This window comes from Schistocerca nitens, chromosome 1, assembly GCF_023898315.1.
Source record: "Schistocerca nitens isolate TAMUIC-IGC-003100 chromosome 1, iqSchNite1.1, whole genome shotgun sequence".
Classification (NCBI taxonomy): domain Eukaryota; kingdom Metazoa; phylum Arthropoda; class Insecta; order Orthoptera; family Acrididae; genus Schistocerca; species Schistocerca nitens.
Genome location: NC_064614.1, coordinates 351,297,856 through 351,311,028, shown reverse-complemented (window position 1 = coordinate 351,311,028; position 13,173 = coordinate 351,297,856). Strand labels below are relative to the sequence as shown.

The 13,173-nt window shown below is 44.1% G+C and overlaps 1 protein-coding gene across 1 annotated transcript in view; it reads right to left on the bottom strand.

Annotated features, from left to right (window-relative positions):
- The window catches only part of LOC126248749 (uncharacterized), a 340,818-nt gene that overhangs the window by 126,539 nt on the left and 201,106 nt on the right, over positions 1-13,173 (bottom strand). Inside the window, exon 2 of the mRNA XM_049950088.1 lies at positions 3,256-3,451. Within this exon, the coding sequence (XP_049806045.1) occupies positions 3,256-3,451 (196 nt within the window). The remainder of the gene's footprint in view (positions 1-3,255; positions 3,452-13,173) is intronic.

Sequence of the window (13,173 nt, the reverse complement as noted above, 5' to 3'; positions counted from 1 at the left end):
GACACCCCAAAAACATATGTTTTTTATATCAGGTGCATTGTGCTACCAACTACTGCCAGGTACTCCATATCAGCGACCTCAGTATTCATTAGACATCGTGAGGGAGCAGAAGGGGGCGCTTCGCGGATCACACGGACTTCGAACGTGGTCAGGTGATTGGGTATCGCTTGTGTCATACGTCTGTACGCGAGATTTCCACACTCCTAAACATCCCTAGGTCCACTGTTTTCTATGCGTTAGTTAAGTGGAAACGTGCAGGGACACGTACAGCACAAAAGTGTACAGGCCGACCTCGTCTGTTGACCGACAGGGACCCCCGACAGTTGAAGAGGGTCGTAATGTGTAACGGGCAGACATCTATCCAGACCATCACACAGGAATTCCAAACTGCATCAGGATCCACTGCAAGTACTATGACACTTAGGCGGAAGGTGAGAAAACTAGGATTTCACGGTCGAGCGGCTGCTCGTAAGCCACACATCACGCTGGTAAATGCCAAACAACGCCTCGCTTGGTGCAAGGAGTGTAAACATTAGACAACAGAGCAGTGGAAAACGTTGTGTGCAGTTACGAATCACGGTACGCAATGTGGCGATCCGATGGCAGGGTGTGGGTATGGCAAATGCGCGGTGAACATCATATGCCAGCGTGTGTATTGCCAAACTAAAATTCGGAGGCGGTGGTGTTGTGGTGTGGTCATATTTTTCATGGAGGGGGCTTGCACCCCTTGTTGTTTTGCGTGGCACTATCACAGCACAAGCCTACATCGATGTTTTAACCAGCTTCTTGCTTCCCACTGCTGAAGAGGAATGCAGGGATGGTGACTACATCTTTCAACACGATCGAGCGCCTGTTCATAATTCACAGCCAGTGGCGGAGTGGTTACACGACAATAAAATCCCTGTAATGGACTGGCCTGCATAGAGTCGTATAGCACACCTTTGAGATGTTTTGGAAAGCCGACTTCGTGCCAGGCCTCACCGACCGACATCGATGCCTCGCCTCAGTGCAGCACTCCGTGAAGAATGGGCTGCCATCCCCCAAGAAACCGTCCAGCAACTGATTGTACGTATGCCTGCGGGAGTGGAAGCTGTCATCAAGGCTAAGGGTGGGCCAACACCATATTGAATTTCAGTATTACCGATAGAGGGCGCCACGAACAAATAAGTCATTTTCAGCCAGGTGTCCGGATACTTTTGATCACGTAGTGTATTTAAGCAGCGCCACGCGGGAGAATGGGGCAATATCAATTTGAATAGCGATCTGATAATACCAGTCTTTCGAAACGTAATACAATCAACGACAGCAAGATGGTAATGTTTGAAGTGTTTACTGCGGATATAAACGGCATGAAGTGTATAGCGACGTGCACTTCGATGACTAAACGTGTGATTGTCGGCTGTTTACCATCTAATAAACTTATATTATCATAGTTTACGAAAATGCCTTAGGATGGAAAGAGAAAATGCCAATTTCCGTAAGGCTGCACAAAAGAGTGGTCTTTGTCTAGACACTTTAAGACTACTACATTAGATAAATTTATTTGCTTTTTGTGAAGACAATACCAACTTCGGAGGTCTTCACCGTCGCGGCCAACGGAACGTATTTCATCAAATTAAGGAACTAGGAAAAAATGCAGAATGAATTGGATGTCCTGCCCATGTCCTCCACATTACTGTATCAAGCGCTGATGGAGTTTTAACTGTCGACATTGAAATAATCATCATGAAAATATTTAATTATTCTTCAACATACACTATAAGGGCAGAGAAGCTGAAAAAGTTTTACTTATATGCTGATGTCAGAGACCAGATTCGTCTGTCTCACTAAAAAAAGGAACAAAAAAGGCTGTCGTTAATGTCTGCAGTCGAGAAAACTCTTAAGCTTTGGATTCCACTGAAACGATTTTTTGACGTCGAAGAGAGTCCACCTAAAATAATTTCGGTTTTTTTTTTCAGTAGTCCGATCAGCGAAATTTACTTCATGTTTCTGCAGTCAAACTTGCCTGTGTTTCAAAAACAAAAATATGAAAAGCGTTGGGAAGAATAAATTCTCGATAATTGAAATAAGAAATATTAATCGACACTCAGAGATGTCTAAAGAAAGGAAGACTGGCAATTTTATTAGCATACAAATCATGGTGAATCTGAACAAATTAAAGAACGAGAACCCTAACCAAGAAATAATTAATTTGATTTCGAAATTTGAGGGAGAGACAATGGCTTTGGATTATGCTATCTGAAACACCAGATTGGGGTGATGACTGAAAACACTATTATATACCTGACTAAAAATGGTGTGAAGATTTCAGGCGACACTTGTTTTCATGTATCTGACGAGCTTTTTAGAAAGTATGTGTGACCCGGAAAAATGGAAGTCTAAATACTCCGTGGAAGGAAGATGGATTTACTTACTTAAGCAAACCGAAAATCCTCAACGCAAATGTAAAATGCTAAAATTATGCGGGTATTTGAGGAAAGAGTATTTTCACTGATGTCGTCCCAGCGGACTGATGAAAGAAATAGACTCCTGGCAGGCATTGTGGAGTGAATCTTGTAGTGCCATTTTAACTACAAGTTGACCTGTATGGAGTTTTACGAATACGTAAAAGGGAAAAAAGACCTGCTGAAAAAGGTGGTGCACCAACTATTTCTTCTGCAACAAGTTCAATGTAACTGTATTCTAAATGACGTATTAAACTATGAGAAATTGTTTGATCGTTTACGGGGGACTTAAGCTTACACTTTTTTTTTTAACCACGGAGCCCAACAATTACGAAAAGTTCAATAAATATGTATAGTACGTTTCCCAGTTTCTTCATCTTCCTCACTGGTAGCAAAACATGAGACACAGAATGCACCCTTACGTGCAGTAATGTCATATTCACTATCATGCCTTCCAACACTTTGTATAATTATACAAAATTATTGGTTATTTGAACTAATGACTCAGTACAACGTGCAGTGTTGGACACTATATTGTTACAACTGCTTTCTGTATCCAAGCGTTTCAAATCTTCCAAAATAACTGCCGTCGCTAGTACCATCTAGCTTACAAATCTTGAACTACTGCAGAAAAAAACAGTAAAGTTTATTGGAGAAGTAGAAGAAAATTAATTATTAACATATCATATTCACTGAGATTCCAGTCTAGAATGTATATATAAACGGCATCGTCTTGGTGACATGGCTATCATGTTCTGCCTGACAATCACTACCGCACCTAGCTAGTCAAAATCTCTTCGTGCCTACGTACCTGTACATGAGTCCACCTGTGCAGGATTCGACTAGCGCGCCGCCAAACACGCAGACGTAGTACTGCGTGCAGTCGGTAGGGTGGGGGTAATAACCAAATTCCTCGGGGCAGTCGAAGTCGGCGGCCGCGTTCGACGCAGAAGACGATGGCGCCCCGCTGGCCAGCCGGCTGCCGCGCCGCTGCGCCGACACCTCGCCTGCAACGCACGTCACGCACTGTTCGGTATCGATTCTGGCACATTTTTGGTAAAAACAGGCTAATAACCTAAAGCAGCAGCCTCCTTCAGGAACAGAACTATACAAAAAAGTGTTCAAATTGATTACAGAAACATCTGAAACAGAACTTTTAATTTATTAGCCTCAAAGTTGCACATACTGTACGGTATTACTCAACAGCTAGGAGAGGTCGCAAGAGCTTGTGGGGATACCGTTTGATGGAGACGACATTAACCGTCCAACACACGCTCGTTTTCCCTGCTAACAATAACACGACTGACTTCGTTAACCGTGTTGCGCATGTGCACGGAACACTTTCCACTTACCATTGTCCCTCGCCACACTTTGTATCTCAAGGTGAGAACGTAGTAAATGACTGTAATCTTAATGATGAATTTTGTTCTTCACAAATTAAAGTTCCTTTTGGGTTACCCTGAGACCACGAGAAGTTCAAATGGCTCTAAGTATTATGGGACTTAACATCTGAGGTCATCAGTCCCCTAGACTTAGAACCACTTAAACCTAACTAACCTATGGACGTCACACACATCCATGCCCGAGGCAGGATTCGAACCTGCGATCGTAGCAGCCGCGTGGTTCTGGACTCAAGCACCTAGAACCGCTCGGCCACCACGGCCGGCCCACGAGAAGTAACGTAGCGATAGCACTTTTTCTGCCGTCATTATGGGTGTGTTCTTTGTCTGCGACCTTCTCTCCGTTCTTATGGTAAGTTATTCTCACTACTTTTAGGAAGCCTTGCGTCTCGATTATTGAGTTCGTTATTCGCATGTTCCATGGAACACACTCGCGATCTTTTGCTATGACAGAGAGAACAAAGTTAGCTTAAGACTAATATAAAATACCGTTTTGTCATTGGTCAACATTTTACGTTTTACATTTGCAAATTTTGTACGTATCACCGAAATCTGCTGATAGTGTGAAAATAAATGAGTGTAATAATAATGCAGCCAAGGGGGAAAATGGAATTGTCTTTCAGTACTATTTAGATTCAGCAAATACTCGTTGAAATCCTTCAACGGAATGCGAGTTCAGAAATAGCAAACAAATGAAGACCACAACGCGATTTCATCTAAGAGAGAAGAGACGTGACGACCCGAAAACAACGTTTTTATTAGCTGCTAGATTGAAGGATTTCTGCATTGTAAGACAAGCCACCCACGGCAAAGTTTTCGTAGCAACAATTATTGAGGAACAGTGTTAATGGTAAAATGGCAACAGTCCCCTATAAAACGCACGAATTTAGTCTCTCACAGCTAAGATTCTAACTGAGGGACGATGGCTTCCCTTAATTTATGCATATTACCGTCCCCGAACTTCCATTCTGACAGGACTAGGGCACACTTATACAGAATATAATGTGCAGAGGCTTCAATGTGAAAAATTTGTAGATTTGCGGTAAGATCTTATGGGATCAAACTGTTTAGGTCATCGGTCCCTAAGCTTACACACTACTTAAACTAACTTAAAGTAAATTATCCTATGGACAACAAACACACCCATGCCCGAGGGAGGACTCGAACCTCCGACGGGGGGAGCCGCGCGGAGCGTGACATGGCGCCTAGACCGTGCGGCAAGCTTCAATGTTCACACCGCATACTGAGGTGATAATAGTCACGGGATAGCGATATGTACATATACATCGATATATTATCACGTACACAAGGTGTAAAATGGCAATGCACTGAAGGAGCTGTCTTTTGCACTCAGATGATTCGTGTGAAAAGGTTTCCGACGTCTTTATGGCCGCACGACGGGAATCAACCGAATTTGAACGCGGGATAGTAGTTGGAGCTAAACGCCTAGGGAATTCCATTTAAGATATCATTAGGGAATTATCCCATGATCCACAGTGTCAAGAGCGTGCCAAGAATATCAAGTGTCGGGCATTACCTCTTACCACGGCCTTCACCTAACGACCGAGAACAGCGGCGTTTACGTTGAGTTGTCAGTGATAACAGGCAAGCAACACTGCGTGCAATAGTCGCAGAAATCGAGGTGGGACGTACGCGTTAGGACAGTGCAGCGAGATTTGGCGTTAATGGGCTACACAGTAGACGACCGATGCATGTGCCTTTGCTAACAGCACTACAGCGACTGCACCGCTTCTCCTGTTCTCGTGACCGTATCGGTTAGATCCTCGACGACTGGAAAATCGTGGCCTTGTCAGATGAGTCTCGGTCTCAGCTGGAAAGAGCTGATGGCAGGGTTCGAGTGTGGCGCAGATCACAATAAGCAATGGATCCCGGTTGTCAACAAAGCACTGTGCAAGCTGGTGGTGGCTCGGTGCTCGCATGAGCTGTGTTTGCGTGGAATGGACTGAGTCCTCTCGTCCAATTGAAGCGATCATTGACTGGAAATGATGACTACTTGGAGACAACTTGCAGCCATTCATGGACGGAATTTTTATGGACGACAATGCGCCATATCACCGGGCCACATTTGTTCGCGATTGTTTTGAAGAACATTCTGAACAATTCGGGAGAATGTTTTGGCCAACCAGATCGCCCGAAATGGACCCCATCGAGCATTTATGGGACATAACCGAGTAGTCTGTCCGTGCAGAAAATCGTTCTCCAGCTACACTTTCGCAGTTATGAACGGCTATGGAGGTAGTATGACTCAGCCGGCCGAAGTGGCCGTGCGGTTAAAGGCGCTGCAGTCTGGAACCGCAAGACCGCTACGGTCGCAGGTTCGAATCCTGCCTCGGGCATGGATGTTTGTGATGTCCTTAGGTTAGTTAGGTTTAACTAGTTCTAAGTTCTAGGGGACTAATGACCTCAGCAGTTGAGTCCCATAGTGCTCAGAGCCATTTGAACCATTTAGTATGACTCAATATTTCTGTAGAGGACTTCCAACGACTTGCTGAGTCCATGCCACGTCGAATTGCTGCACTATGCCGGGCAAAAGGAGTTCCGGCACGATGTTAGGAGGTATCGCATGACTTCTGTCACCTGAGTGTACACCCGGAAGACAAACTGAGACACCATTGGAAGAATATAATCATTTTTACCGAACACCGGAAAATCGACATTAATGACAAATCTGTTCCTCCAGTCTCCGGCTGTAGATGTTAGGGGGGTATTGTATGGTATTGTATGTTAACCGGTGACCTAGAAACGACTGAGAGGCTCCGTCCCCGCCGCAGCCGCAGTGGTGCACAACCCCACGACGACTACCGCAGTCCTCCTCAGCCCTACATCTACATCTACATTTATACTCCACAAGCCACCCAACGGTGTGCGGCGGAGGGCACTTTACGTGCCACTGTCATTACCTCCCTTTCCTGTTCCAGTCGCGTATGGTTCGAGGGAAGAACGACTGCCGGAAAGCGTCCGTGCGCGCTCGAATCTCTCTAATTTTACATTCGTGATCTCCACGAGAGGTATAAGTAGGGGGAAGCAATATATTCGATACCTCATCCAGAAACGCACCCTCTCGAAACCTGGACAACAAGCTACACCGCGATGCAGAGCGCCTCTCTTGCAGAGTCTGCCACTTGAGTTTGCTAAACATCTCCGTAACGCTATCACGCGTATCAAATAACCTGTGACGAAACGCGCCGCTCTTCTTTGGATCTTCTCTATTTCCTCTGTCAACTCGACCTGGTACGGATCCCTCACTGATGAGCAATACTCAAGTATAGGTCGAAAGAGTGTTTTGTAAGCCACCTCCTTTGTTGATGGACTATATTTTCTAAGAACTCTCCCAATGGATCTCAACCTGGCACCCGCCTTACCAACAATTAATTTTATATGATGATTCCACTTCAAATCGTTCCGTACGCATACTCTCAGATATTTAACAGAAGTAACTGCTACCAGTGTTTGTTCCCCTATCATATAATAATACAATAAACTATCCTTCTTTCTATGTATTCGCAATACATTACATTTGTCTATGTTAAGGGTCAGTTGCCACTCCCTACGCCAAGTGCCTATCCGCTGCAGATCTTCCTGTATTTTGCTGCAATTTTCTAATGCTGGAACTTCTCTGTATACTACAGCATCACCCGTGAAAAGCAACATGGAACTTACGACACTATCTGTCTCCTCCGCCGCCCCACACCGAACCACTCTTTCAGGGTTATTGTGCGGTTCGGCCCCCGGTGGACCTCCCCAGGAAACGTCTCACATCAGACGAGTGTAACCCCTATATTTGCGTGGTAGAGTAATGGTGGTGTACGCGTACGTGGAGAATTTGTTTGCGCAGCAATCGCTGACATAGGGTCGCTGAGGCGGAATAAGGGGAACCAACCCACATTCGCGGAGGCAGGTGGAAAACCAACTAAAAACCATCCACAGACTGGCCGACTCACCGGACCTCGACACAAGTCCGCCGGGCGGATTCGTGCCGGGGACTAGGCGCTCCTTCCCAATCCAGAAAGCCGTGCGTCAGACCGCACGGCTAACCGAGCGGGTGTGTTAGGGGGGTAGTCTGGAAGAATTAACTATTACCTCGAAACACAGGCAGCACATTAGGAAAAAAAGCCGCCAAAGGGTTTCCTTCAAGTCGTGAAGCACGGAAAAAATAGGAAGGGTTGCTTATTGGAGGAAGTAGTGGGGCTCTAGTCTCGTATCGGGAAAGTGAAGTCTCGGAAGTTGGGGTGGGGCTCTCCGCGACGCGCGATAGCTTTCTTGCAGCATCTCTCACTGAGATACTGGCTGAACCAGCCAGTGACGTCCATAACTAGAATGAATAAACTCGTCGCGAATGGCGCATTTGTTTTCTGTATCGCCTGAATTTAGCTTGGAAAGTGCTCCACATCGAAGAACTGGTCGAAATTTGTAAATGACTTTTTCTCAAGATTCTTTCCGATAGATCTTGTCGGCTACCTGCGTTCCGCACAGAGATGTTAATGGGGGCATTCCATCTTAAATCTTTACATGTACCTTGAGATTCTAACCAATCGTCAAAATCGAGAGTTTTCGTCTATTCATCCGTAGATAAAAGCTGTGGGAAAAGGGAGTAAGTTATATTCAGAAACGACGTACACATCGATGTCAAAAGAAATGTTCCATCTGGCAACCGCGAGAGCTGAGTCTGATATCTCGCTTTTGAAGACATCTCTCCGTCCCACCAACCGACAGGACGATGGCCTGTCCAGTGATTCCCGTCCTGGGTCGGGGTAAACGGCCAGGCCGTGTTAATGAACTTGCGCGGGGCAGTGCGCCGCGGTACGCAAATGCGTCCCGCGCCTTACAAGGAGCTGGTCCTAGTCTGCTCGGAGGCCGCGTCTTCTGCGGTATCCGGACGCAGCCGTTCCCCCACTGGTGAAGGTGATTGACTTACTGTCCCCATATGTTTCCGCTAACTACACATGTTGGTAACTGATACCTCATTCAAACAAGAAACAGTAACGGTCTACACTGCTGTATATTAAAAGTACAGCTCAAAAAAGAATAGCATGTAACGAAATTTGTGAGTATACAATAAAGTACAAAGAACACACGATTAAGTTTGTAAAAGATTTGGAGATATACAGGATGTGAAATTGATGTGATATTTATTGCACAGAACTGTGGCCTCTGGCAGCAACAATGGCTCTGGAGCCCAGACTTTCTTGTCTTAACTTACTACTCGAGACAAGTGAGTCTACTGCAGCACCCCTGACATTTTGTTTCTCTGCTGAGTGTCGTCTGTCTAGAGTGGTCATTTTCGTTCGCACGTCAGCGCCAAAGTTGCTTGTGTTGTGAGAGTTATCTGCTGTGCAGTTTGGCACCTGAACTATCAAAGATTATGAGGGACTATCCTTTTAACGAAAAAAATCGAAATATGGTAAAAAAAAATGTAGGAGCAAGCAATGATAGTAGAGTTTATTCATGAACAACGCAAAATTCCTAGTGGATGTTCTCGTCACAGGTCGTTCGATAAAATATCCACGTTCCTGAGAACTGAAACAATAGTAAAAGTGCCGTCTAAACATTTCAAAACCTATACATTTATTTTCACGAGAAAATATTTGCTTTCAAACACATCACACAATGTCTAGAACGCAGTGAATAGCGCCTTCTGCTTCATCATTCGTATCTCTTCGCTAACGAGGAGAACACGAAGTGCCAAAATCCGATTTCCCAGAAACTTCGCTCAATGGAAGAGGGGTGAAAATAAGCTAAATGTGTCTCTGCTTAGGCGTAGATATTCTTCTGTTTCTGAGGAAACGAGATTCGAAGTTTTGGAGGTGCTTTATAACCCTCTTGAGCGAGTAAATAGTTCAACAGAAGTGGTGGCTCAGTGGCTAGCGTTATTTATCATTTACCTACCCATGTCCGTAGAAGATCACTACACGAATATTTTCCAATATGTATTGAACTAACGTTGTCCTTATTCGTTTATTAATTGTATGTGCGGTGAATGAATTTAAAAAGAAAATGAATGGAAAAAATATTTGAAATTGTTTTTGGTGAAATTCCTGTAATGTATCTTGATTCATATTCAATTGCAAGCTCCAGTTTTCGGAAAATTGACCTCTTTGTCGTGGTTTGACGCGAAATTATTTCCAATGCGTGAAATTTTCAGCAGTGTTACCGACGTTTCTTCCCCGAGTGAGATTCATACGAAGAAACTTCGCTGTGGCTAACCTGACTTCACACGATGGTTATGGTGTTGGGAATTTCTGTGTTTCGAATGTTTCTACGATCGGTAAAATCCAAGGGAATGCACAAAATTTTCATGAAGAACAAACGTAAGAATAAAATATAAGGATTAAGAATTGATATAAGCATGAAATAAGAGAAAATGAGGATTTAAGAAGATTGTAAACCTGAAAATATTATATTCACATATATTATAGTACAGTAAAGTAGGGCACTTACTGTGAGACCCAATTGCAATTTTTAAATTAATACAACGTCCTTGTATCCCCTGACTTGATAAGAAACATTCGTTTAGTAACTTTCTATGGTTATGAGTAGTTGGAAGAAGAAGAAGAAGAAGAAGAAGAAGAAGAAGAAGAAGAAAAAAAACAATAATCAGGTTTCTAACACAGGACGCTAAACTGAATAGCCGCTACAATAGCGGGCTACAAAGTTGTGAAAAAAATAAACCGTAGTCTCGACAGACCACCGTCGCTGTCGGATTCCGACAGGTACTGGTAGTATTGCCTCCTTAGACATAACACGGCCTTCTAGCAAACAGTCAACATTAAAATGCGATTTCTGAATGAGAAACGAGCTTGCGTAATCTTTTATTATATGCAGGATGTAGGTGACGTTACCTACTTCGCGTGATGGCGCTAAAATGCCAATCATTTACACGTCCAAGCACTTAACAATCTGACAGTTGTTGCGTACCATGATTTTGCTATTGTAACCCGGCATCTGGTAAGGTTCGATATCTGGTCGACAGCGAAGGCACTAGAAATGAAACGTCGCGTAACGTGGGCGTGAGAAGGTAAAGGATCGATACGTGACATATCTGAACGTAATATCCTGACGTGCCCGGCATTATTTTGGAAAATTTAAATCAGGATGGTAAGACATATGTTAAAACTGGCCGCACCCCACAGTCTACATCTCTGCTCCGCACACCACGGTATCGTGTGTGACAGAGGCTACGTCTGCTACAAATCTCGCGAGCAACCCGTGAGGAGAGGACTGCCGATAAGTCTCCCGACGAACTGTACTTGATCTGATTTCCTAGCCTTGGTATTTTGCGAGAAGTATGTGGAAAAGATACTTTGCCCAACTCTTCTTGGAACGTTTGTTGTCGAGATTATGTCAACAGCGAACCTCTTCGTAATGTCTCTCTTGTGATATCTGCCACTGGAGTTTGTTGAGTACCGGTATCTCCGTAATGCTGCACTTACTAATCAGTCCCACGACGAGAGGTGCTGTTCTTCGTTGGATCTTCCTTATCTCTTTTATTATTCCTACCTGCTAAAGATCCCAGAGAGATGAGAAATACCCAAGAATCGGACAAGTTAATTTGTAAGCCACTTTAGTAAGATCTCTGTTTGTAGAATCCTTGGTTTGAGTTTAAAACGACATTGTAACTTGCAAATATTTAAAAATGTTTCGTAACATTTTCTTCAGGGTGGTTACTTGGAACGGCCCTGTTCCGTTGAAAAGGATTTATACACCGGACCGCAAGCACCAAAATGGGATCGACGACGCAGAGTTTAATCCACAAAAGAGCTATCGTCCAGGGAAGCTAATTTATATTTCCCATGATAATTTATTTCAGATGAATGCTGTAATCTATTTACTTATTGGGGTCATTATTTTCTCGGACTTATCCAGCTGGCTAGACCTTCATTAGACTTCAGCAGGGTACTGAACCCCAAAAGATAAGCAAGAGAAGTAAACCGAGCCGAACGGGGATAGATGGAACTATGAACTCCTACTATACTCTCGAGATTCGCGCTGTTCTTGTGGATCTGCGGTAGCTTAGATAGATGATTACTAACTGGGAATTATTGAATCTTGAAGGGGCTATTTAGCAACCAGTGAAATAGCCACGCTAGGATGCAGAGTAAGGTACGGGGAGCCTCAAGAGCTCACTTGGTGCTTTGCGAGTTCTGCTTCACAGTACTTGTTCTCACGCTCTGGAGAACGTAACGCGATAGTGTCCTTGTCAGGCTGGGTCTCATTACCAAGCACCGGAGGTGGTGGGAATGGGCCGCAGCTGACCTCTGACCTCGTGGCGGCCTTCGGCGACCGACTAGCGGGAACTGCTAACGGCAAATGTTCTCTCCTGAGCTTCAGACGTCAATGCCACATCGTTAAAGCCGTGAACGCCTCACCACTTGTTCTCTATTCTAGAGACACGTTTAGCTTAAAAACTGGATGTTTCTAACAACCATTAGATTCATGTACATCAGTCGCACAATCACTCAAAGACAGCCTGAATTCGATAATACGATAGTAGTAGGGAGTGACTAATTTGTCCAATATCAACTAGGAAAATTACTTTTCAGTTACCAACTACTGTTTACTAGAGCAAACCGTTTTGTAAAATAATACTGAACCTATTATCAGACAAGTGCCTCGACCAATTAGTCCGACAGCTCAAAATAGTGGGAAATGTTGTAGACCTCCTCGTTACAGACCCTAATTTTTCGTGTGTCACGGAAGAGCCAAGGATTGGCGATCTTGGTGTATCACAGCGATGATGCACACCAAAGCCATAAAGTTCATGTGTTTGTTTGATAGAACTGAAATACTACTACTAATATCCTACTTGAAAGACGAAGCGAGAACATTCCAGTTTTATCCGAGAATGAGAAACTGAAAGCACTAATAAAACGATAAATGGATCTTCAGACAATATGGAAGAATACACTGCTTTAAAGTAAAGCTATTAAATTTTTCAGTCTGAAGAAGACGGAGGGATCATCGCGATGCTGACCGACCGATATATTTCCACTGCCCTAACGAGTGTTTGTACGGTGCTACTGAAGATGCATATCGTTATAACTAAGTTCACTGCTAATGCCGACTTTCGAAACCAAAGGTGTCGCCTCTGTATCCACTTGGTGCTAGTTATATTAAAGAATTACCAACTGAATCAGCCGAAGACAATGCTTTCAGGTGAGCAGTAAAGGCTAAGCAAAATTTAAATTTCTCCCGATGGCTGGCTACACTAGACGCGAATTTTTGCCGATGTTTACTGGGTAAAGCTTGGTTCTTAAACCAGCTACGTTAAAAGTGCCGTAATGGTATTAATCTGGTGAAATAATATGCTG